The 25,303-nt window shown below is 44.8% G+C and overlaps 1 protein-coding gene across 5 annotated transcripts in view; it reads right to left on the bottom strand.

Moving 5' to 3' along the window:
- The window catches only part of LOC119964448 (glycogen debranching enzyme-like), a 140,261-nt gene that overhangs the window by 46,477 nt on the left and 68,481 nt on the right, over positions 1-25,303 (bottom strand). For all 5 annotated transcript variants that reach the window (XM_038793948.1, XM_038793949.1, XM_038793945.1 and 2 more), the window contains 10 exons: positions 24,970-25,133; positions 19,127-19,228; positions 17,873-18,028; positions 17,572-17,722; positions 12,084-12,208; positions 11,847-11,956; positions 11,599-11,733; positions 8,607-8,737; positions 7,092-7,228; positions 4,990-5,123 (listed from right to left, as the gene is read on the bottom strand). In XM_038793948.1, the coding sequence (XP_038649876.1) occupies positions 4,990-5,123; positions 7,092-7,228; positions 8,607-8,737; positions 11,599-11,733; positions 11,847-11,956; positions 12,084-12,208; positions 17,572-17,722; positions 17,873-18,028; positions 19,127-19,228; positions 24,970-25,133 (1,345 nt within the window). The remainder of the gene's footprint in view (positions 1-4,989; positions 5,124-7,091; positions 7,229-8,606; positions 8,738-11,598; positions 11,734-11,846; positions 11,957-12,083; positions 12,209-17,571; positions 17,723-17,872; positions 18,029-19,126; positions 19,229-24,969; positions 25,134-25,303) is intronic.

Raw genomic sequence — 25,303 nt, 5'->3', positions numbered from 1 at the left:
ACAAGACAGACACACAGAGGGGTGGAAAAGGGTGAAAATAATATTGGCGAAGGGCAAAAGATAAAAGTCCTTGTTTCAATTGATTTCTTCAATGCACCTTCTTCCCAGTATGAGTAAGGTTTAAAGTTTCTAATGTTGCAGCCCCTTCTGGTGTTCCTGCAGTTTCTTTATAAAACACTGAACTGACACCTTCCCTGGAGAGACAGAGGCTTAGTTTCCACTGACTGCTCTCAGCTCGTGGATTCTCCTCTAGGCTCTGTTTTCAGAAATGAAACACTCGCAGGCTTATTGGAGAGAAAGGATTGGCAGGATCTTTTCTTGCAAAGCTGAGCAACCATTCCTTCTGGAGAGTGTTCAACTGGGTCTTTCATCTCCGCTGTGTAGCCACCGAAGTTGGCCATTTCCTCAATACAAATGGAGGAACGCAAAGCTTGCAGTTTAAAATGGACAAAGTTTGCAGCACAAGCAGGCTGCACCAAGCCAATGTGTATTCTGCCTGCTAAGAGAGCAGACAGCACCGAAACGAACATTCCGCATACTAATGAGGCAATCTCCGGGACAGTTAACATGGTAATGGAACGATCCCAGGGACAATGGACACAAATAGGGAAGTGATTGCAACATTGTATAGGATACCAGACACCCCGGCATCAGCGGGGTTCGAAGACAAAGCACCTGAAGGCCCGCCCAGTAGCCGAGGGACAGCCTCAGTATTGGGGGGATTCAAACAAATCGATCGGGAAGAGACCCAATCGATCCCCAGCAGATAGAGGGTCTGCCCAAAAGGGCGTGAAGCCCTAGGACCTATAAAAGACAGGTCCCAAACTTAGTTCGTTCTTCATGACCAGCCCTCCTCTCTTGACCAGCCCTCTCAACCAGCCTTTTACCGAAGAAGACCTTGACTGAGAGAGAGGAGAGGTTTGGGACAGCAGCCGCCAGCAAGTAAGTGTCTCACAACGATCGCTACCAGAGATGGACACTCCTGACCCCTTTTTAACCCGTACCAACCTGAAGTCTGCGGACCCAGAGCAGAGCAAGAGGCCTTGTCCCCTGATCCGGCAGTTCCCTTTAAGATAAGTATTGGTTTATTTAGTGGTAGGAATAGTTTAATCATCTTAGCGTGTGCATGGGTAGTATTATAATTGTATTATAATAAACTCATTTGTTTGAACTTACTAATTGGTGTCTGGTTTTATTGCTTAGAACTTGGCCTTGAAACTTGTGGCGGTATCCTAACGATACCTGGCGACTCCAGAGCTAAGTAACGAAACAGAGCCAAATCGAGTGTTAAGCACACTCACCCAGAACGAGCAACAGCTGCCAGGATTCAAATCAAAAGTAGAAATGGCACATCATGCCTCTGAGGAACATTCCAGAGATGTCACAACCAATCACCATCGGGTATCAGCAAAGCCCAGCCTTTTTAAGCCAGCTCATTGGCCGCCAACCAAGTCCATCAATCGGTGTCACTACTGATGTCAGTCAAATCGTTTTGGCATCTGCTTGTTTGAAACAAAGGCAGCACAAATCTCTGGAATCTGCTGGTTGGAATTACGAACAGCTTCATGAAGACTACTTTGCCTTAGGGTCACAGGTCAATCTTCAGTGCAAACCAGCCCAGGCTTCCAGTCAAATTAAAGTCATATTCCCATTGTCCTCCAAGGATTAAAAGGTAAGATGTTAACAGAAAAATAAAAATACAAGAAAGGGAAAAACCAGGAACAAACAGGGCTAAACAGGAGGATCCTGACAACTTTAAACATATATATATTTTATTCCAAACACTATGATAAAGCAATCAACAAATAAATACAACCAAGTTACAAACAGTTTGTCATTTTCCTCTTTTTCTCCCTTAAATAACCCAACACTCTTCAATTCCTTCCCCCGCTGGTGACAAACAGATCCTCAAATTGAGACAGGAAAAGCCTCCATCTTACACAGAACCTCTCTTCTAATCCTCTAAGAAGCAAATATAATCTTCTCCAGTTGTAGAAATTCCACCATATGCCCTAACCACGCTGATACCTCAGACGCGCGGCCGACCTCCATCCCAGTAAAATTCAACACTGGGCATTCAGAGTGTCGAAGGCCATGACATCGCCCTCCCTCTTCTCTAACAGAGCAGAAAGATCGATAATCACCACCGAAGGGCTCAGCGCCATCCACAATCTCTGACAATCTCGAAAATTGATGTCCTTAATCTCCCCAATTTCGGGACCGGCAAAAACATGAAAATAATTTGCGGGCCCCCTTGCGCACCTCTCGCATTTGTCCTCAACCTCAGGGAAGAACCCAATCATGCGAGCCCGAGTCATATGGGCCCTATGCACCATCTTAAACTGTATAAGGCTCATCCTGGGACAGGGTGATGTCGAGTTTACCTGGTGCATAATTCCACTCCAGGCCACCACACCTCTCCATCCCCCTCCCCAAAGTTTTATCCTCAATTCCTCTACCCATTTCCAACTTACCTCTACTACTAGCGCCTTCTCAGTTTCCAACCATCAGTAAATGTCCGCAATTCTCCCTTCCCCCAACTCATCCTGAGTTAGCAAATTATCCAATAGCGTATACTTTGGCAGCTGAGGGAATGGGGGAAGCTCCTGCCATACGGAATCCCGCACCTGCATGTACCTAAATTCACTCCCCCTCGGCAGCTGGAATTTCTGCAACTCCACCAGTCTCACTAACCACACTTCTACGAATAGGTCCCTTATCTGGTCTACCCCTTCCCCATGCCAGCTCCTATACTTCGCATCTATCCCTGCTGATATGAACCTATGATTCCTGCATATTGGGGCCAATACCGACGTACCCCTACACCAAAGTGCCGTCTCGGCCAGTTCCATATCTTCAGGGATGACACCACAACAGGACTACTGGTATACCTACCGGGGGCAAACGAGAAGGGGACCATCGCCATGGCCCTTAAGCACACTCCTCCACAGGAGACCTCCTCCACCTGCACCCAATTTGACCCAGCCCCGCCCCCCCCCATCACCATCTCACCTTCTCCACATTTAGCACCCAGCAGTAATACAGCAGGTTTGGGAATGCCAGCCCCCCACCCACTATCCTCTCTGCAAAAAAAAGCCCTCCGGATCCAAGGCGTCTTACCTGCCCATACAAATTCAGAAATTAATTTATCCACCCTCCAAAAAAATGCCATTGGAAGTAATTTCAGAACGGACTGAAAAACAAATAAAAACCTCGGAAAAATGTTCACTAGTACTGTCTGTACTCTCCCTGCCAAGGACAGTTGAAACCTCTTCAAATCCTCTTTTCCCACCCTGTACCAAACTGGCCAAATTCCACTTATGCACCCGAATACCCAGATACCAAAACCTTATTTTGGCCAGGTTAAATGGCAAGGCACTCAAATTCCCACTCCTTCCCTTGGCGTTCACCGGGAATACCTCACGTTTTGCCACATTCAGTTCGTACCGGAAAAGGTATCAAATTTCCCTAATAGGTTCATTATTTTCTCCATATACTCGAAACAGCAGGTTCGAAACACATAGCAACAGATCATCCGTGTACAATGATACCCTATGCTTCCCACTTCTCCCCTTTCAATGCCCTTCCACTCTCTTGGCTCCCTGAATGCAACAGCCAAAGGCTCAATAGCCAACGCAAACAGCTGCGACTGTGGCCATTCATGTCCTGTGCCCATATGCAGCCGAAAATATCCCGAACTCAATGTGTTCATTCTCACGCTGGCCTTGGGGGCGGCATACAGCAATTGCACCCACAAAATTAATGCTGGCCCAAACCCAAACCTCCCCAAGATCTCAAGCAGTGAAACCATGGGTGGCAATTAATGCTCCGCTGTTGGCAGGTTTGAAAGCAGGAGGACACATTAAATCTAACAGGTGGCCAGTCTGTGTATCATGCCCCCACTGCAATTGCAACAGCAGCTGGGGCGGGCGTGCATTTAGGCAACCCACGCTCCAGTGGGCGAATTAAGCCCTTTAAAGTGGGCAATTATTTCCCACTTCAGGGTCTCATCCCACCGCAACCAAGATTTAAGCAGCTGCGGCAGAAGCCCATGTCAAGCAGTCAGACCAGCAAGTTTTCCTGCGTGGGTCAGAGGAGTGGGGTGGTCTCTCATTGGCACCATCCTCCCAACCTGTCTGTCAACCCTGGCTCCTCCCACTTCCCTCCACCTTGTGAGCACCCCCAGTCCCTGCCATCCTATCCGACCCACACTTAACTCTCACCAGGATCCAATGACGATCCCTGGTGAAGGCCCCAGTGAAATATTGGCAATGGAATATACTGTAAAACGGGGAAATGCTGGTCTGACCTGGTCTTGTATACTTTAAAATGGAACATCTGTTAAACTATTGGCAATCAAAATTGGGGGGGCGAGGAAAGAGAGAAGAGAGAGAAAGAGAAAGAGAAAGAGTCTAATTTTAAAAATCAGAATTTGGGCATGTGGGGTCAAGATCAGAAAGCATTTCTTTAGGGATATGGTAGTAACCTGGAAGTCTCTTCCTCAAGGCTGCTCAGTTGAAAATGTAAAAATTGAGATTTATGGATTTAAAAAAAAAACAAACATATTAAAGGAAGTGGAACAAATGAAATTCAGAGACAGATAAATGAAAGGGCATTACAAACTGAGGGGCTGAATGGCCTACTCCTGTTATTAAATTAGTGCCAGCCAAATATACAACTCTAAATTCCTTCATCAAAGCAATTAATAAATGAATTAAAAAAACATTTTACTGTTAAATTTGATATCTTTTGCCAGTTTATCGCATTCTCTTCTTGCACCTCCGAAGACTTGCTTTGTATCCTTTAGATACTTTTATTTAAATAGCTGCTCCAGTCTGCTCTCCAGACTACAATTTGAGTTTTCTAAAACTCTTCTTTTAGCTTAATATATATGCAGGCTTTGAAGGCAAAATATTATCCCAACCTTCTGCATAGCCATAACACTTTACCATTAATATATTTTTGTCCCAATTTTAACATTAGACGCACCTTGACATTTCATCCCATGTTATATCCACAAGAGTTGTGTATGCCCCTACAAGAATTGCATCAAAGTAGCATGGGATAAGATAGCGGGGAAGGCTTTTGAGGAAAGTAAACATTGCTGCAAACCAGTGACCAATCTGTTGGGGGAGAAAAAAAAATGCCATTATGCCATATAATGCACTGGATTTCTAGCACAGTACATAATGATACTCGAAGATTGATTAACTTTCTCTTTTCACAAATTATTACCAAAAAATTGCATCTGCTGTAACAATGCAAAGAGAGTGAAGAAATACCCTATTGTGAAACTCACATTAAATTCAATCTGGAATATTGCACTCAGTACTTTGCACCATGCCTCAGGAAAAATATATGGGGCTTGAAGGTACTGCAGCACAGATCAGAATAATAGAAAGGATTAAAGAGTGGGTGGGTGACGGGGGCGTTATAGGTGCAATTTTCTTTTACTTAGATTCAAGATGTTGCACTGAATTTAGCAGCCAGAAATTAGGTGACAACCCGCCAAGGCCACTTCTGGGAACTCTAACTTAAAAAGTTGCCAGCCAATTGGAGGGTCGGCTGCGCTTCACTCAGCAGTGTAATCAAGAGCAGTGGTCACTGTTGGTATTGCAGCAGGCCCCAAATCAGAAAGGACGGACGAAGACTCAGAAGAAAACTCATTGGGGTGGGCTCACCCTTGCTAGCCTGGGTTGTGGGGTGGGTGTGGAGGTTATAAGGTGCTTTTGCAGTGGGTAGCCCTCGTTGTCGATGGGGCCTCTCCGTGGAGCACAGGGTGCCCAATCAGGACACCTGTTCCAAAGGGAGACCAGCGTATAACTGGTTGCTGACATATCTCCACCCCACCCCACCTGGAAGCATTTTAGTGGCCCTTAATTTACCACTGAAGAACGACAATTAGATTTTGGGTATGAACGCTGACCTCAATAACCAATTCATTATGCGCTTGTGGGTGATGAGAGTACAGCAGATATCTAAAGATTAAGGGCACAATCCAAAGACCTCATCGCGCCAAACTCAGGACGTGACGAGGCCAGTAAATCTTGTGAGAGACCTCTCGCGAGACTGATGATGCTCATTATGCCTTGCGAAATCTAATGAGGCGTTGCGATCTTGCCCTCAATGCATGTGATCCAGATTTGAATTTGCCGAGCAGTTATTCTCACTTGAATATATCTGCGCTGGGACCTGACGACCTCGCCTAGATGATCTCAAGTGGGTACCGTTTAGCGCTGGTTTCCTCAAACATGGAGCTGGCAAACAAGCAACTTGCGGGGGGTCTCTCAGGCAAACAAGCAATTGGGGGGGGGGGGGGGTCTCTCAGGCAATTGGGGTGACCCGGGTGGTCAGATTTTCGGCAGGATGGTACCCCGGCACTCCCGATACAACCTGGGTGCCAGCCTGGCAGAGCCAGAGTGCCAAGGTGGCACTGCCAGGGTGCTAGGCTGGCAGTGCCAAGGTGGCTTCTTGCCCATGCTGGGGATGGGGCCCGGGAGTGCCCTGCCCTTATGACGTGGGGTGTGCGGGGCTCGAGGACCCCCTAATTGGCAGGCTGGGGTGTTTGGGGTGTAGGGGTTCTGGAGGCCATGGTGAGCAGTCCAGAGATTGAGGCGCCCTGTAAAAATGGCTCAGCACATTAGTTCAGGAAATGAGCCTAAGTGTGGCTTCCTCTGGCTTCATCGAGGCCCAAAAACAAGCAGAGCCCCGTTTATTAGAGGGGTCATTCACGGCACTGCAAGCTTGACCACCCCACTAAACGCGCCCAAAACAGGACCGTTTCATTTCCATTAAATCGCGCCCTGCCCTAAATCTTCGAAACAGAGTAGAATTTCTGCAAAAAACAGTAACAGACAGAGCCAGAATTTAAGTGCTCTAAGTTTCTGCATTTTAATTTGGAATCCATTGCTATACTTTTAGGAGAAAACTGTTCCAATGTATGTTCAATAATTTAGTTATAAAGGGTAAAACTTTATCTTCTGTTACATATTGTGTCCTAAAACCTGATTTAGAAAGGAGAGTAGGTGAGTTTTAACAAGAAAGGTGATGAAGGCATGACCACAATACAGATATATAATTTCAGCTCATACCTCTTCAAGTTTGCCTCCACGTCCAATCAAACGATTAGAAATATAGTCCATCATCCAGTCTCCAGCCCTCAGATTTTCACACAAAGGATGCCCCAGGTCATTTCTAGGTCTTATATCTGCAAGTACAGATATGAACCCTAAAGAAAGCACAACAGTCTCAGTCAAATATGCTGTAAAATGATTCACACAAGGTTAATTCCTTACTTGCATCAAGAAAGTCTTATGTGCTAACTGATCCTGCAAACTATAACATCCAGACACATCACTGAAATTCTAAAAGGCCACTTAACTTTTATATAGATTAATGGTAAACCACTTGCAGAAATAAGGGCAATATTAGATGCAATTTGATTGGGAGTTCAACCATGAACACTGTGGCCACCCAGTGTTTCAAACAGATAGTACACATGCAGTCTTTCCCCCTTCCCCTAATTGCGTACTCTTGCAGATGAGAATATTAATTCTCCCAAGCCCCTGCCAGCAGATTCAATGATGGGTGGGTGGAGAGGTGAGTGGAGAAAAAGAATTCAGCGAGATGCCCAAAATGTGTTTTTACAGCGCAGTCTGCCAGTGGTGCCCACCATGGTGGATTAGGAAACACACGGGAGGCCAGTGTGAAACTCATGGGGTGCAGGTTAAGGTCTAACCACTCACGCCTGATTTTCCACAGCGCAAGTGGAAAAGCATGCCAGCGTGAAACATGTTTGGAACAACAAAGCATGTAGATGTTGGGACTCAACTGAACCTGGAGCATTTTCCGAGTTCAGGATGGAGGGCAATTGCAACCCCGGACTCCAGACCACTGCAGCAGTGGGTGGGGAGAAGCATCTGCAGGTGGAGCCTTTGAAATATAATGTCCTTAAGAGGATACAACATCCAGCCTCAAAAGTTCCTGGAGATCCATCCGCTCTCAGGGTATCCATTGTCCAGCCCCAAGAGTGCCGAGGAAAGCCATCTTGATTTTCAGAAGTTCCACCTTCTTTCTTCAGTAGTCGATCAGTGATATTATCGCCTTTGCAATATGGCGCCCGGACAGGATGATGTGCCATTAGGCCTGTTCCACTATGGAATACAGCACAAAACGTCCAGTTGCATAATTAATGAGGTTGGGCCTAAAGATTTGGTGTGTTTTACTGCCGGTCTACAGAGCAGGAAAGGAGCATGTTCCCCCCATCCCGCCATGGATTTAGTCCTCAGATGGGTGAATTCCGCCCAGTGTGGTATTTATTGTGCACAACAACTAGCAACAATTATTCTTCACTAAGCTTGAACAATGAGCAGTGAGGAGATTAATCGCAGCTTTATCCACACATGTGCACTTTCAACATGGGCAGCTAACTGACAACCAGCAGTATAAACTCAGGCTGAATTTTTTCCTTCTGTAACCCAAGAGCAGTGAATGCTCCACAGAATGTTAACAAATTAAACTTGATGCGGCAACATTTAAAATTCCATTTATTAATTCACAATGGATCTGAATATCTACCAATGCAACCAAACATCATGGGCACATACCTTGCAAACCTGCGTACTTCAAGGGTCCAATATTTTCAATACTATAGCAGCCTCCTCCATCTTCCTGTTCTTCAAAGTCACATCGGTAAAGCAACAGATTAAGGTCAGCCAGTGTTATACCGGAGGCAACACTGTAGGTTTTGTTTTTAAAAAAAGCATAGGATACACATGAATAAAATGCATTGCTTTTATAGGAAAACAGCATCTCAGCTTCAAAGCAAGTCAGTTCCCAGTTGTATGTTGTATTTTCTAATTCTTAATAATTATTTGATTTAACTTAAGTAATGACCAATTACACTTCTAAACAGCCCAAATTCACAAAACATTGGTCTTCAGGTCACAGAAAGAGCCTGCCGCATTTCTAAAGCTTCTGTGATTTTAGATTACATTTGACAATAACAACAGAAACTGCTGGACAAACTCAGCAGATTTGGCAGCATCTGTATAGAGAGAAAAAACAGAGTTGACGCTTCGAGTCCTTATGATTAATTTTCAGAGCATTTGATAACATCTCACAGAATTGAAATCTTACTATAATTAAGGGTCAATTGACTTTTACTTTGGTGTGAATGGGAAAACGCCATTCAAAAGAATGCTGGAGAAATGAGACACCATTGGGCACGATTTACCCGAATGGGAACAGAGTCGTGTAGCGTGATTAGTCGGGTGTTTCCCAGTGCTCAGAGCTCCGAGAAACACCACGTTACCGAACGGCCATTCGGGTAGATTGGCCGAGGCCACACTTAAGAGGTCCGCTCACCGGGACTCCTCAGTGCAGGGCGAGATCAGGATGCCATTTTTTTTTTTTTTTACATAGCTTCCCGATCTTGCGACCCTCCTGATGCGATCCCTGAACCCACCACCCCCCCACCCCCCAACTCTGAAAGCCCCGACTCACCGATAAGGGAGTCCTCAGGCCCCCTCCCCCCACACCCACACAGGGAACCCCCGGGCCCCATCCACAGAGCAGGAAAAATGCCAGCCTAGGACCCAGGCTGTGTCACCTGGGCACGCTGGCGCTAACCAGCCTGCCATCCCGGCAGTGCCACCTGGGTGTCCACAATGGGCAGTATTCACATTGTGACAAATCGCGAGGGCATGTTACATCTTGCGAGGCTTGGCGAGCTGGTTAGATCCTGGAAGAGGGATCACCCGGCATCTACCAGTCACGTTGTGCCGTCCGTGCTGCCTTTGGATGTAATGCAGCGAGTAGTTCTTGCCTCCTGGAGAATTTAGAGAAGAGGAGCCAGGGTAATTCCGAGTCAGCAAAACTATATTTGAAGGAATATAATCTCAAAGCTTAAGAGCAATTTTACTAGAAAGTAAATGATCTCGAAAGAATCATTGTGCTCATTAACAGTATGAGGTATGGCATATTTTTATAATATCTAGCTGCTAGAAAATAGAGATGTATTTAAGTTAGCCTATCCTTTTAATGTTTCTATAATAAATAATAAAAAGAAAATGCATTGAAACACACAGAAAGTCCAGCAGTTTCAATTGAAAGAAACAAAGTTAATGGGCGCAATTCTCCCAAAAAGTTCTTGTGTGGCGGATGTTTCAGGGATTTTCTTGCCAGCTCTGCCGGTCAGTGCACCATCGCTAGTCAATGACAATTAGTCACTTTTTTGGGCCCTGGGGAGTTTCTCACCGGTTTAACCCACACTTAGAATTTTTTTTTTTTTAAGCACTGGGAAGCTGAACTCCGAGACGGTTCCACCAATTTTGACAGGGTGTGCTCTTCATACCAGGCGACATCCTGGTAAACCTCTTCTGTACCCTCTCCAAAGCCTCCAAATACTTTGGTAGTTTGGCGAACAGAAATAAACATTATATTCCAAGTGTGGCCTAACTAAGGTTCTGTACAGCTGCAACATGACTTGCCAATTTTTATACTCAATGCCCCGTCCAATTAAGGCAAGCATGCCGTCTGCCTTCTTGACTACCTTCTCCACCTGCATTGCCTCTCAACCATTGGCCAGGGGTGCGTGCGTGTAGGGGGAGAGGTGGGGAAGAGAAGAGAGATCCTTGGTTGAGGAAAAAGGAGAATATATCAGAGGCTCTGGTACGAAAGGCTGCCTCTTCAGAACAGACGGCAAAACTGGGAGAATGGAAGAGAATTCTTACAGGGTGAGGAGGAATATATTGAGGTATGAAAAATTAAAATGAAAATCGCTTATTGCCACGAGTAGGCTTCAATGAAGTTACTGTGAAAAGCCCCTAGTCGCCACATTCCGGCGCCTGTCCGGGGAGGCTGGTACGGGAATTGAACCGTGCTGCTGGCCTGCTTGGTCTGCTTTAAAAGCCAGCGATTTAGCCCAGTGAGCTAAACCAGCCCCTGTGGGGTCAGTGAGTTTGTAATGAATGCTGCTGATTGCATTTCTGGGGTTCGGCTCACAGAGGAAGGGAACCGAAGAGTTAGAGATGGACCGTGCCAAAATGAGAGGACAGAAATCGAAAGCAAATTTAATGAGTTTTTCCACTTCAGGCCATATATCCTTTAACCTTCCTACTAGACAATGGTCTAAATATGCACACCTCAAGCTCAATGGGTAACCGGCAAGTTGCTTATGAATGTGTGACTCACGTCCTGGAGAGGGACCAGCTTTTCAAGCTCAGAAAAGGCAGCAGACATACAGCAACTTGCTTTTAAATTTTCTGAAGCGTCACACTCAGGTGAGAGAGGCAAAAGGAGACACAAACGTGAATAGGAGAAAATATTAGTATGGGCTCAAGCAAAAAGAAACTGCCAATTCAAAATGAAAACAGAAAAATGTAGATCTGTCCGCATCAGAAAATCGCTCAGGTGAAGACCCACCATCAGCTTAACTCCAGGTCCATTTATTTCTGCAATTTTCCAATTTATAGTCTGTCATCTGAGAAATACCAACTGAAATTACTTTATTTCTTTCAGGGCAATAAAAGTTTAGCTGTGGTTTCAAAGAGTTTCCTAATAGTCAAACTACAATACCACAGAAAATCTATTACTTACTATGTAAATATCTTGGTCAGAGGTGGCGGAGCATTCAGGTCAGGAATACTGCCTGGTTGAAAGTGAGGACTAAATTGAATGAGATGATGACGGAGTAATCCAACTGTTTCCTGGGCCTTCGGATCGAGGCCCACCCTACAAAGAACATGAAAATAGAGAACGCTTTAAAGAAATTTCTCATAAAGCAAATTTAATTGAAAAATGCATAAACACAATTCCCGACAAAATTATACAACAGTTTCACTTACCGGAAGATAATAATGCTTCCAGGAGGAAAGTTGTCAAACTTAATCTCATACATAAATTCATTGCGATCTTTCGAAGTTATATCCGCTTTAGCAATTTTGCTGTCTTTTAACTGGAAAACGAACATGAATTTAGCTTTGCATGAAACATCTTTCTACGTTAGATGTTTCTAACGTATTGTTAAGTATTGAAAAGCGCAAGTTTTCTGGTGTACCATAAAAAGAGGATGGGCTCTTCACCTGAATGTGTTCCATGATGTGCACTGTATAGTTGGGTAATCCATTAATGCTATACGCATCTTTTTTGTAAGGCTGAGCTTCCCTCACCACTGTATTGGCCTCCATCACAATCTCTTCTATTTTACCTGGAACAAAGGTAGTGGCACAGAATTTTCACTGTATATTTAGCAAAAATGGAATAAGAAAAAGAGTATACATCAAGTAACTGTATTCCCATATGGGCATACCATACACTATTATGCCAACTCAGTGCAATTCTGACGAGTGCTGCACTGTTGAAGGTGCAGACTTTCAGGTGAGCCAATTAATTGGAGCCACCGCCTGTCATCTCAGGTGGACGTAAAAGATCCCGTGGCACTGTTTGAAGAGAAGTAGCGAATTCTCTTCCCAATAGCGCTGACATTTCTCTCTCATTCAACACCAAAAACAGACTACCTGACCATTTATCTCATATTGCTGTTCACAAACTGAATCAGAGAATTGTTATAGAGCAGAGACACCATTCTGCGCGTCATGTCTGCATCGGCTCGCCGAATGAGCAATTCATTCCGCGTCATTCCCCTGCTTTCTCCCCATAACCCTTCACATTCTTCCTTTTAAATAACAATCTAATCCCCTTCCTAAAGCTTCGATCAAATTTGCCTCTACCAAGACTTCCGGTGGGAGCCATGGAGAGAATGGTCGCACAGAGGGCGGCTCCTGTCCGAAGGTGTTGGTTTTGGCCCTTTTCACCCACGTTCTGGGTAGATTCAGCGGAAAAGTGCAGCGGAGGGTGAAGTTCTCCCCTGGATGGGCATGTTTACAGACTATCAGACCCCGTTGAAGACAGCAAAGGACCTGGCAAAGAAAATGCCTTGAAACACAGGGGCGATGATCTGGGAGGTGGAGAAGGTGGTGTCTGACCAGAGTGACCACATTATGTCTTTGGAGACAGAGGTGACGATCCTGGGGGACCTATGCAATTTGCTGTGGGTGAAGCTGGAGGGCCAAGAGAATAGATCCTGGCGACAAAATCTGTGGATTGAGTCTGCCGGAGGAAGTGGAGAGAATGAGAGCCAAAAACTATGTCGCGAGGATGTTGGGGGAAGGTGGTGTCAAATCCAGAGATGGACTGAGCGCATAGGTCCTTGAGGCAGAAGCCGCAAGCAGAGCAACCACCGCGGGCAGTGATTGATCCACACAAAAATCCTGAGGTAGGCCAAGGCAAAACGAGTCTGTGAATGGGAAGGAAATTGAGTCTGGATTTATCAGGACAAAGGAGCAGATTTGGCTAGGATGCGGGCGGGGTTAATCAACACTAAGGCAGTGCTGTACCAACAATAAATTTGATTTGGGGTGTTGTATCTGACCAGAATTTGGGTAACCTATGATGGCTGGGGATATTACTTTGAGACTCAATAAGGGCGAATGACTTTATCTGGGAGCACAGGTTGGAGGAGAGCTGAATGGGGACTTTGGTTGGAGAAATGATGTTCCTGAAAGTTGAGTTTTGTTATTGTTCTATTCTTCTTGTCTGTTGATGTGGGGGGGGGGGGGTTATTAATAAATGGTAAATTGTAAGGGGAAACAACAACAGAGGCTGCCCCCCTACCCTTTTCCTCTTTATCAGGTGGTCTTGTGTTTTTCTTTGATGTTTGGCTTTTGCAACGGTTGTATTGTTGGGGCTTTTTGGGGTTGTATGGGAGGGGGGGGGGGGTGTTGAAGGGGCCTTCATGCAAGAGTCGAGTAATGCTAGTGAACGGGGGCTGCTCCGATGGTTGGCAGTATATTGCGGTATGGGCAATATGATGTGGCAGGTATAGAGGAGTGTGGTCATGGGGGGGGGGTAGTTTAGAGTGGGAATGGGCGAGGTGGAGCCCAAGGGTGGTGATGGCAAACATTGGAGGGGGGAGAAGACGCAAGCCTCCAGTGAGAATTGTGAAATGGAATGTCCATGGGCTGAAAGGGCCGGTCAAGAGGTCCTGGGTGTTCGCACACCTGAAGAGCTTGGGGGCGGAAGTGATTTTCCTGCAGGAGACAAATCTCCAGGTGAAAGATCAGATGAGGCCGAGGAAGGGATGAGTGATACAAGTGTTTCACTCGGGGTTTGATTCAAAAGTCAAGGGGGTGGCCATTTTGTTGAACAAGAGAACGGGGTTTACATGATCAGGGAGCTGCGAGACTTGGGGGGTACATGATAAACGTGTATGCGCCTAATTGGGCAATGTTGGTTTTGTAAAGAGGTCTCTGGGAGCGATTTAGACGTAGACTCTCACCAGTTGATTATGGGAGTGGGGGGGGGGGGGGGGGGGGGGGGGATTTTAATGGAGCCGAGATTGGATAAGTTAAGCCCTAAGTCGATGAGAAGGTTGAGGATGGCAAAAAAGTTGAGAGGGTTCATGGAAAGGATGGGGATGGTGGATCTGTGGAGGTTTGGGAACCCTTCTCACATGTGCATAGGGTGTATTCTAGAATTGATTTTTTTCGTTGTGAGTCGAGCGAAGTTGTTGGGAATGGTAGGAGTGAAATCTCAGACGCCCACTGCACTGGTTATATGTGAGGCTTGGTTCGGGAGAGGTGCAGAAGCCTGTTGCATAGGGCTCAGCCGGTGGGGGAGGCGAAGGATATGGGGTGGTTTCTGGATGGATTGGAGTTCCTAGAGTTGGAGGATGGGAAGCAAGCATTGGAGGAGCCTTTGGGGTTAAGGGAGGTGATGGAGTGCATTAGTTGGATGCAGTCGGGGAGGGCCCTGGGGCCAGACGGCTTTCCAGCGGAGTTTTACAAGCAGTTTGCGACTGAGTTGGCCCCTCACCTGGTGGGTATGTTTAGAAAGCTGATGGAAAAGAAGGAGCTTCTGGCTACTTTAGCGTTGACTTCCTTGATCCTGAATAAGGGGACAGACCCATTGGAGTGTGGGTCCTACAGGCCGTTTTGTTGTTAAATATGGACGTGAAAATCCTGGCAAAGGTGCTGCCGTGTAGGCTGGCGGGGTGCATCCCGGAGGTGGTTTCAGAGGATCAAACAGGCTTTGTGAAGGGGAGGCAGCTCTCTAGCAATGTTAAGAGATTGCTGAATGTAATTATGGCTCCATCAGGGGTTGGCAAGCAGAGGTGATTGTGTCCATGGATGCAGAGAAGACGTTCGACCAGGTAGAGTGGAGGTGCTTATTTGAAGTTCTGGGAATGTTTGGGTTTCGACTGAAATTTGTAGCGTGGGTTCGATTGTTGTATGCATCCCCCATGGTTAGTGTTCGAACAAATGAGACGAGTTTGGGGTATTTTGGGTTGCACAGGGAGGCAAGGCAAGGGTGCACGTTTTTGTTTGCGTTGGCGATAGAGCCCTTGGCGAAGGCCCTTCGGTTGTCAGCTGAGTTGCGAGGGATTGTGAAGCATGGGGTAGGATGCACCGGGTTTTAGTGTGCAGATGACCTTTTGTTGTTCATGTCCGATCTGTTGGAAAGTATGGACAGAATTATGGGCCTGTTGGAGATATTCGGGGCATCTTCGAGCTACATGTTGAATGTGGAGAAGAGTTAGGTGTCCCCAGTGCACACGGCGGGCGGGGGCCAAACCTGGGGGCATTACCATTTAAGGTGGCAAGGGAGCAGTTAATGTATTTTGGGAACCAGGTAACGCATGAGCGGGCCACAATACATAGGTGGAACTTGACAGTGTTAGTGGAAGAGGTTAAGGGGGACTTTAAAATGTGGGATAGGTTGCACTGGTCATTGGCAGGGAAGGTGCAGGTGGTAAAGATGAATGTGCTACCAAGATTACGTTTGTCTTTCAGTTCCTCCCGATTTTTCTCCCCAAGGCTCTTTTACGGTAAGTTGGTCTCGGATTTTGTGTGGGCAGGGAAGGTACCGAAGGCGAAGAAGGCCCTGCTACAAATGCAGAGGCAGGGAGTGGGGTTGGCGCTCCCAAACCTGATGCACTACTACTAGGCGGCAAATGTGGAGAAGGCAGGGAGTCCGGTGGTGGAGTCGACTGGCATTAGTTGAGGAGGCACTTTAAACTGGGCCTCATGTTGGTTCTGACACCACTGTATGGGAATCACAGGTTTAAGTTGGGAGGGATAGATGGGATGTATAGGCGGTAGAAGGAAGAGGGGTGGAAGCGGATCAGAGATATGTTCTCAGATGGAGAATTCGCTGGGCTGGATGAGATTTGGGAGCGGTTTGAGTTACTGAGGGGGAGTGAGTATAGGCACTAGCAGGTGTGGGACTTTGAGCATAAGGAGCTACCAATGTTCTCCCAACTAACGGAGCACACTGTGTTGGAGAAGCTACTGCTCCCAGAAAAGGTGGGGGAGGGCAGGATCGGGGACATATACAGGTGGTTGGGAGAGCAGGGTAAGGCACTGGTGGAAAGGATTAGGGGAGGTGGAGGGGGAGGTGGAGAGGGAGATAGGATGGAGGCTCTGATGCGAGATGATGCGGCAAGTGAACTCAACTTCCTCCTGTGCTAGAATAAGCTTGATTCTGTTTAAAGTGGTGCACAGGGACCACATGACTCAGACGAGTAGGTTCTTCTCGCGGGTAACAGATGGGTGTGACAAGTGTGTGCGGTGAGGATTATGATGGCAATCTTTGGGATTTTGGAGGTGCTGGAGCTGTTGGACGGGAAGGGGGCATTGTTGTGGCCTTCGCCTCTCTGTTTGCCTGATGACGGAATATTTTGAATTGGAGGTCAAACATGCCTCCGGGGGTGGCGGCTGGTCAAGGGATCTGTACGGGTTTCTCCGGTTGGAGAAGATTAGGTTTGCCTTGAGGGTGTTCGGAAGAAAGATTTGAGGTACGGTGAAGGCCGTTCATGACAATATTTGAGGAGCTGATCATTGCCGACGCTAAAATGCTGAAGGTAAAATGAAATTCTTTTTTCTTTATAAATGCACTATGTTTTGCAATACAGTTTGGATGAGCTCAGATTTTTGGAGGGTGGATGGCATAATGCAAGCTAGGACATTACTGGAGTAGTTAATTCGAGAAATATATAATGGAGATGGAAGTTGGCAGCCTTCATGATGGTGTGACAGGAAGCTAGAAGCTCAGCTCAGGGTAAAGAAAAGAACGCAGTTTGGGAAAAGTGTGGTTCAACTTCAGACAGTACCAAGGCCAAAGTGGAATCCATGTCGGGGAACATCTTCCTAATGTTAAATTAGAGGAAAATGTAGGCCATTCAGAAGTAGATGCAAGTTAAGAAAGAGATACTACACCAAACTTTCACAGGGGAAAAATTTATTCTTTAAAAAATATTTGCTGTGAATTTATTAAACAATTATACAAATTTATGTATATGCACATATATATATATATATATATATCATATATAAAAAGTATCAAACACCTTACAAAAGTTGAATATTTATTTTTTCTTCATAAGCAGTCTTTTAAGCCCAATTAGAATCAAGAACTAAAGTTGCCCCAATCATCATACTATTATTACATTTATTTAAGATACTGCGAGCCATTACCGTAATACTTTATTATAAGAAAAAGCTAAAACACTACCTGGGATACACATTGAAGGGAGATCAGACTTATAGAAAGATGTTGCTGGATCCCGAAATGCGGTGCGTGACACAGCTACTACCGAGTTGTGATTATTTGGGCAATGTCGTGTTACTGCCACAATGTCTTCATCCACTTGATCCACATACACCTAAAGTACACATCAACTAGATTTGAATATATGTCTCTCATTAGCTCGGTGCAACAGTTTTTCAATTAATTCAAAGGGCATAATGAAGAAATCCAATTTATCACCCTTCTGCTAAATTTGAAGAACAGAGAATTACACATATTTCCACACCTGAAAGAAGGCATTAGCTCCAAGCTCACGGTGTAGTTTGTTAATTGCATTTTTTCCTGCAATGATTCCACTTGCTTGGTTCAATTCCCCTGCATATTCTGGACGTGTATTGGGACTATATTTAGGGTATCGTCTCTCTTCTGAAACCACAGATATCTATTAACATGCAAAAGCAGAGAACAGACACTGTCAACACAAAGTACTGAAATTAATTCAATACGCACAGAATGCGTGCGTTAAATTTTAAGTGTCAGATTTTAAATGCTGCAATAAGTTTAGGACCTCATTGATGATGACAATGTTGGGGTTTGGCAGGGAAGAGGGACAGAACGCGCATAGCAATTGCTAAGGCACAAAACTAAGTGGGATTTTAAGATTTGAATACTTAAAATTGTTGGTAAAGCCACAGTACACAGGCATATCTATGTGCTACTAATAATAATAATAATTGTCACAAGTATGCTTACATTCACACTGCAATGAAGTTATTGTGAAAATCCCCTAGTCGCCACGCTCTGGCGCCTGTTTGGGGACACGAAGGGAGAATTCAGAATGTCCTAATTCACCTAACAAGCACGTCTTTTGGGACTTTGTGGGAGGAAACCAGAGCACCCGGAGGAAACCCACGCAGGCACGGGGAGAACGTGCAGACTCCACACAGTCAGTCAGTGACCCAAGCCGCGAATCGAACCCGGGTCCCTGGTGCTGTGAAGCAACAGTGCTAACTACTGTGCTACTTTTCAGAAAATGGAGGCAGTGCTCTTATATTTTTTAATGGTGGAAATGTGCATGAGCTTTCAGCAAATTGCAGAAGGAATCACACACGGGTTCTCCGACATGTTTGTGAAAGTACATCTTGAAAAGTTGGAAAAGTACAGCAAGTTCTCAGATTTTAGAATAGGTGTGCAAGTGTATTTTCCCATAATAGGCAAAACAAATTAGAATTACACAAATAGCTGCTTTGCTTTTAACTTTTGCAATTGAGTTTTAAAACAAATTATATATTTTAAAAATCTAAATTCAAGTTCAGTAATGGAAATGATCACTGGCAATGAATGACTAAACTAGTTGTCCATTGGATTCCAGGAAGTTAAATGTAGGATAATAAGCCCCATCAATAGGATGGAATAAATTAATGTGTTCATTTAATTTCCCACATTCTGTTTACTAAGATTTTAAGTTACTGCTCAGCAATAACATTAAAAAATACAAATCTTCAAAACCTTTTGCGAAATGCATATCCTTCAAACAAACCTGATGGGGTACGAGGTAATCGTAACCCATTGTGCTTCCTGAGGCACAACATGCCATGGAAACAATAGCTGCACTGGGAAGCGCATCATAAACAGAACGACACTGCAAAACAAAGAAAATTATGCTATTCAAAATTAATAGCCATACTGATCCATGTAGAAATTCATACATGTGGTTTGAAAGTTAACTCACAAATGAAAAGCTTCATTGCAAGAGGTTTCAAGTATATAAGATGGGGTGTGTTGCTGCAATTGTACAGTGCCTTGGTGAGGCTACACTTGGGGAGTATTATGTGCAGTTTTGGTCTCCTTCTCTGAAGAAGGATGTTCTTGCTCTCGAGGGAGTGCAGCGAAGGTTTACCAGACTGATTCCAGGGATAACGGGACTGTCATATGAGGAGAGATTGACTAGGTTGGGATTGTTCTCGCTGGAGTTCAGAAGAATGAGGGGGATCTCGTAGAGACTTATGAAATTCTAACAGGACTAGACAGGGTGGATACAGGGAAGATGTTACCAATGATAGGTGTGTCCAGAACCAGGGGTCACAGCCTGAGGATTCAGGTTAAACCATTTCGGACAGAGATAAGGAAACACTTCTTCACACAAAGAGTGGTGAGCCTGTGAAATTCATTACCACAGGAAGTAGTTGATGCTTAAACTTAGAATATATTCAAGAGGCGGTTGGATATAGCACTTGGGGAGAATGGGATCAAAGGCTATGGGGAGAAAACAGGATTAGGCTATTGAGTTGGATAATCAGCCATGGTCGTGACGAATGGCGGAGCAGGCTCGAAGGGCCAAAAGGCCTCCTTCCTGCTCCTATCTTCTACGTATCTATGTATATTCTTTATAAAAAAAACAATGGTTTCAAATGTTAAAAGGAACATCCCTTAACTATAGCAACAAAGTAATGGCTTCAAGAACAGTTCACCTCAAATTTTAACTGATCAATATTCAGTGATCTCCATCAGCTCTTATCCATATTTATTATTTGTTCAGGGGATGTGGGTGTCACTGGCTAGGTCAGCAGCTAATTGCCTCTTGAACGGAGTGGTTTGCTAGGCCATTTCAAAGGGCATTGCAAGAGTCAACCGCATTGCTATCAGTCTGGAGTCACATGTAGGCCAGACCAGGTAAGGGTGGCAGATTTCCTTCCCTGAAGGACATTGGTGAACAAGCTGGGTTTTTATGACAATCATCAGACTTTTAATTCCCGATTTTTTAAAAATGGAGTTCAAATTCCATCATCTGCCATGGTGGGATTTGGTCTGGATTACTAGTCCAGTGACAGTACCACTAAGTCTCCACCTCCCGGGGTAGACATTTTTTCCAGCATCCATCCTGTCAGGTAACCTTCTGATTATGTATGTTTCAATAAGAACACCACTCAGTCTTCTAAACCCCAATAGATCCCGACCCAGACTGCCCAATGTTTCCTCATAAGATAGCCCCCTCCTACACCCAAGAATCAGTCAAGTGAACTTTCGCAACTGCTTCTAAAGCATTTATGCTCTTTCTTGGAATAAGCAGACCAAAAATGTACACTGTGCTATAAATGTGGCCTCACCAATGCCTTCCACAACTATAGCAAAACATCCCTTCTTTTATATTCCATTCCCCTTGCAATAAACACTAACTTTCCATTTTCCTTCTTAATCACTGCTGTACCTGCCTAACCTTTTGATTTATGTACCAGGACACCCAGATCCCTCTGTGCTTCATGAGTTCTGCACTCTCTACATTTAAATAACATGCTGGTTTTCTATTCTTTCGAAGTAGACTGTCATGGATTTGCCTAGTTGCAGCAGTAACACTAATTTAACAAGACATAATAGAATGCGATATGCCCAGCAACAGGTAGAAATCTGCCTAGCGGCAGGAGTAGCCAGTATTCAAAAGGCAGGATGAGATGCGTCTTTCCCTGTAGACCAGTTTGCATCTAGCAACCTGGAGACTGGTTTTACCTCTAACAACCTCAAAAGTATAGTAAGAAGTCTTAAAACACCAGGTTAAAGTCCAGGATTTTGGAGCACTGCTCCTTCCTCAGGCGAAAGCAGCGAGCAGTGCTCCGAAAGCTAGTGATTTGAAACAAACCTGTTGGACTTTAACCTGGTGCTGTAAGACTTCTTACTGTGCTCACCCCAGTCCAACGCCGGCATCTCCACATCAACCTCAAAAGTCTTAGAGCCAAGGCAGTGTGGACACCTTTGTAAAGGGAGTTTAAATATCTTCTCTGGACCAGGAAAAACATTTCCCAGACTTGATCATCAGCCCTGTATTGTGTGGTAATTATAGGCTGGATTTAACTTGAATCTATTTAATTTGGTTATGTTTGGGTGACAGGGGAAGTCTTAAGGAGTTCCGGGATCATAGATATGTTTCTGAACAAGGGGTACATGCAACATAAACTGTGTGTTTAGTGGTTCATATAAAATTGTCTTAGAGTAGTGTAGTCCTGTTGGGAGTGCATTTGTCTTTAATTTAACAAATAGTCTTTAATAATTGCTACATGACAACTGGACTGATTATTCTCACTAGAATTTCACTTGACTCCCCACACTATTCCAAAACAAAATACATCCGGTGTTCCAAGTTGGAATACCCTCGCAGGTAACATCAGCGTGGTTCGTGACATGAACAAGTTCACATTTTCCCACCTTGTACTCCATCTGACAAATGTTTGGCCACTTACTTAACCAATGCATGTCCCCTAGCAGACTCATGTTCACTTCACAACTTATTTTTTTGCTTAACTTTGTGTCATCAATAAATTTAGTAACCATGCTGTTGGTCCCTTTCTCCAAGTCACTGATAGAAATTGTAAATAGTTGAGATTCAAGCACTGATGCCTGTGGTACACTGTTTGTCACATCTTGCCAGCCCGCAAAAAGACCCATTTAACCCTACACTCTGCTTCCTGTTAGCATACCAATCCTCCCCTACACAAGCTCTTACTTTGCATAGTAACCTTTGATGTGGCACCTTGTCAAATGCTTTCTGCAAATCTATGAATTCCCTTTATCCATATTGCTTGTTATTTCTTCAAAGAACTCCAAATAATTAGTCAATGATGATTTCCCCTTCGCAAAACTATGTTGACTCTGCTCGATTGTATTGAGATTTAAGTCCCTCGCTATCATCTGCTTAATAATACATTACAACAATTTCCCTATGACAAATGTTGAGCTAGCTGGCCTACTTTCAGTCTCCTTCTTTTCTTGACTAGAGGAGTCACATTCACTGTTTTCCATCTGACAGGACCTTTCCAGAAGTTTGGAGAAATAAAACTAATGCATCTACTATTTTAGCAGCCATTTCTTTTAAAAGCCTAAGATAAAGTCTATTGAGTTGTGGGAACTTGTCAAGCCTTTAAGACCATAAGACATAGGAGTGGAAGTAAGGCCATTCGGCCCATCGAGTCCACTCCGCCATTCAATCATGGCTGATGGGCATTTCAACTCCACCTACCAGCATTCTCCCCGTAGCCCTTAATTCCTCGCGACATCAAGAATTTATCTATCTCTGCCTTGAAGCCATTTAGCGTCCCGGCCTCTACTGCACTCCGCGGCAATGAATTCCACAGGCCCACCACTCTCTGGCTGAAGAAATGTCTCCGCATTTCTGTTCTGAATTTACCCCCTCTAATTCTAAGGCTATGCCCACGGGTCCTCGTCTCCTCGCCTAACGGAAACAGTTTCTTTGCGTCCACCCTTTCTAAGCCATGTATTATCTTGTAAGTTTCTATTAGATCTCCCCTTAACCTTCTAAACTCCAATGAAAACAATCCCAGGATCCTCAGCCGTTCATCATATGTTAGACCCGCCATTCCAAGGATCATCCGTGTGAATCTCCGCTGGACACGCTCCAGTGCCAGTATGTCCTTCCTGAGATGTGGGGCCCAAAACTGGACACAGTACTCCAAATGGGGCCTAACCAGAGCCTTATAAAGGCTCAGTAGCACATTGCTGCTTTTTATTCCAACCCTCTTGAGATAAATGACAACATTGCATTCGCTTTCTTAATCACGGATTCAACCTGCATGTTTACCTTTAGGGAATCCTCGACTAGCACTCCCAGATCCCTTTGTACTTTGGCATTATGAATTTTCTCACCGTTTAGAAAGTAGTCTATGCTTGGATTCTTTTTTCCAAAGTGCAAGACCTCACATTTTCTCACGTTGAATTGCATCAGCCATTTCCTGCACCACTCTCCCAAACTGTCTAGATCCTTCTGCAGCCTCCCCACTTCCTCAGCACTACCTGCCTGACCACCTAACTTTGTATCATCGGCAAACTTCGCTAGAATGCCCCCAGTCCCTTCATCCAGATCATTAATATATATGGTGAACAGCTGTGGCCCCAACACTGAACCCTGTGGGACACCGCTGGTCACCGGCTGCCATTCCGAAAAAGAACCTATTATCCCAACTCTCTGCCTTCTGTCAGACAGCCAATCCTCAACCCATGCCAGTAGCTCACCTCGAACACCATGGGCCCTCACCTTACTCAGCAGCCTCCTGTGTGGCACCTTATCAAAGGCCTTTTGGAAATCCAGATAGACCACATCCACTGGGTTTCCCTGGTCTAACCTACTTGTCACCTCCTCAAAGAATTCTAACAGGTTCGTCAGGCACGACCTCCCCTTACTAAATCCATGTTGACTTGTTCTAATCCGACCCTGCTCTTCCAAGAATTTGGAAATCTCATCCTTAACGATCGATTCTAGAATTTTACCAACAACCGAGGTTAGGCTAATTGGCCTATAATTTTCCATCTTTTGTCTTGATCCTTTCTTGAACAAGGGGGTTACAACAGCGATCTTCCAGTCGTCCGGGACTTTCCCTGACTTTAGTTCTAATTGTCTCAGTACCCTTTCCCTGATGATTGCATTTATTTCAAGTTCCTCCCTCCTTTCACCTCATGATTAACAATAATTTCTGGGAAATTGTCGATTACCGTTAAAAAAAAAACATCACATAGAATCCCTACACTGCAGAAAGGAGGTCATTTGGCCCATCGGGTCTGCACGGACTCTCTGAAAGAGCACCCAGGCCCAATCCCCCACCCCATCCTGTAACCCCATCTAATCATTTGGACACCAAGGGCAATTTTATCAAGGCCAATCCACCTAACCAGCACATCTTTGGACTGTGGGAGAAAACCAGAGCACCCAGAGGAAACCCATACAGACACCGGGAGAATGCGCAAACTCCTCACAGACCGTCACCCAAGGTCGGAATCGAACCAGAGTCCCTGGCGCTGTGAGACAGCAGTGCTCAACACTGTGCCACCATGCCACCCTAAAGAACCATCGGGTTCATTAATGTCCTTTCGGGAAGGAAATCTGTCATCCTTACCTGGCCTGGCCTACCTGTGACTCCAGACCATCAGCAATGTTGTTGATTCTTAACTGCTCTCTGCAATGGTGTGGGGCAAGCCACTCAGTTCAAGGACAATTAGGGATGGGCAACAAATGTTGGCCTTGCCAGAAATGAAAGAATTCTCAAAAATATTGATACGCCCTGATCAAAACAACAGGGCTAATGGCTGGCATCCAGATGTCCCTGCTTTGTTTCAAAGATGAAGATGAAGTACTGGTGAACTAGTTAATGGAGCAAAAATGAATATCAAAGATTTCTAAACTAACCACCTAAATAAAACAGATGAACCTAAACATCTAAGTACTACTTTATATGCTTCACTGATGGGGTTCACCATGCTGGAAGAACACAAATTTTAGTGGGCAAACTGTACAAAATATTCAGCTCTTTATAATACAGACAATTTACAACAGGAATGTTATTTGTTGATGAACACTGACAATAAATGATAATGATGCTGCACCTCAATCAATGATTCATTATCATGGGTAACATCCATAAACAAAGCATGAGCAATTTTGGGTACGAGAGGCTTCACAGATGGCTGAGCAAAAGATCCAACAGGCAGCCCTCCAAAACGGTAAACAAGTCTTCCTTCCTCATGGCTGTCCTTAGCACTCATTGCCTCTGTAGCAGATAACACAGAAAAAGTGTGAAAGTTCATCATTGTACAGTACATATTGTAAATGTTATGCTAGAATGTTATAAACAGGAGCATATCATTTTCTTTTCACCAGGTTCATTGTCTTTCCTAAATCTCAGTGGAGACTTATTACTGCAAACTGGAAAAAACAGCC

Source organism: Scyliorhinus canicula, chromosome 4, assembly GCF_902713615.1.
Source record: "Scyliorhinus canicula chromosome 4, sScyCan1.1, whole genome shotgun sequence".
Lineage (NCBI taxonomy): Eukaryota > Metazoa > Chordata > Chondrichthyes > Carcharhiniformes > Scyliorhinidae > Scyliorhinus > Scyliorhinus canicula.
This window is presented reverse-complemented; position numbering and strand designations above follow the sequence as displayed.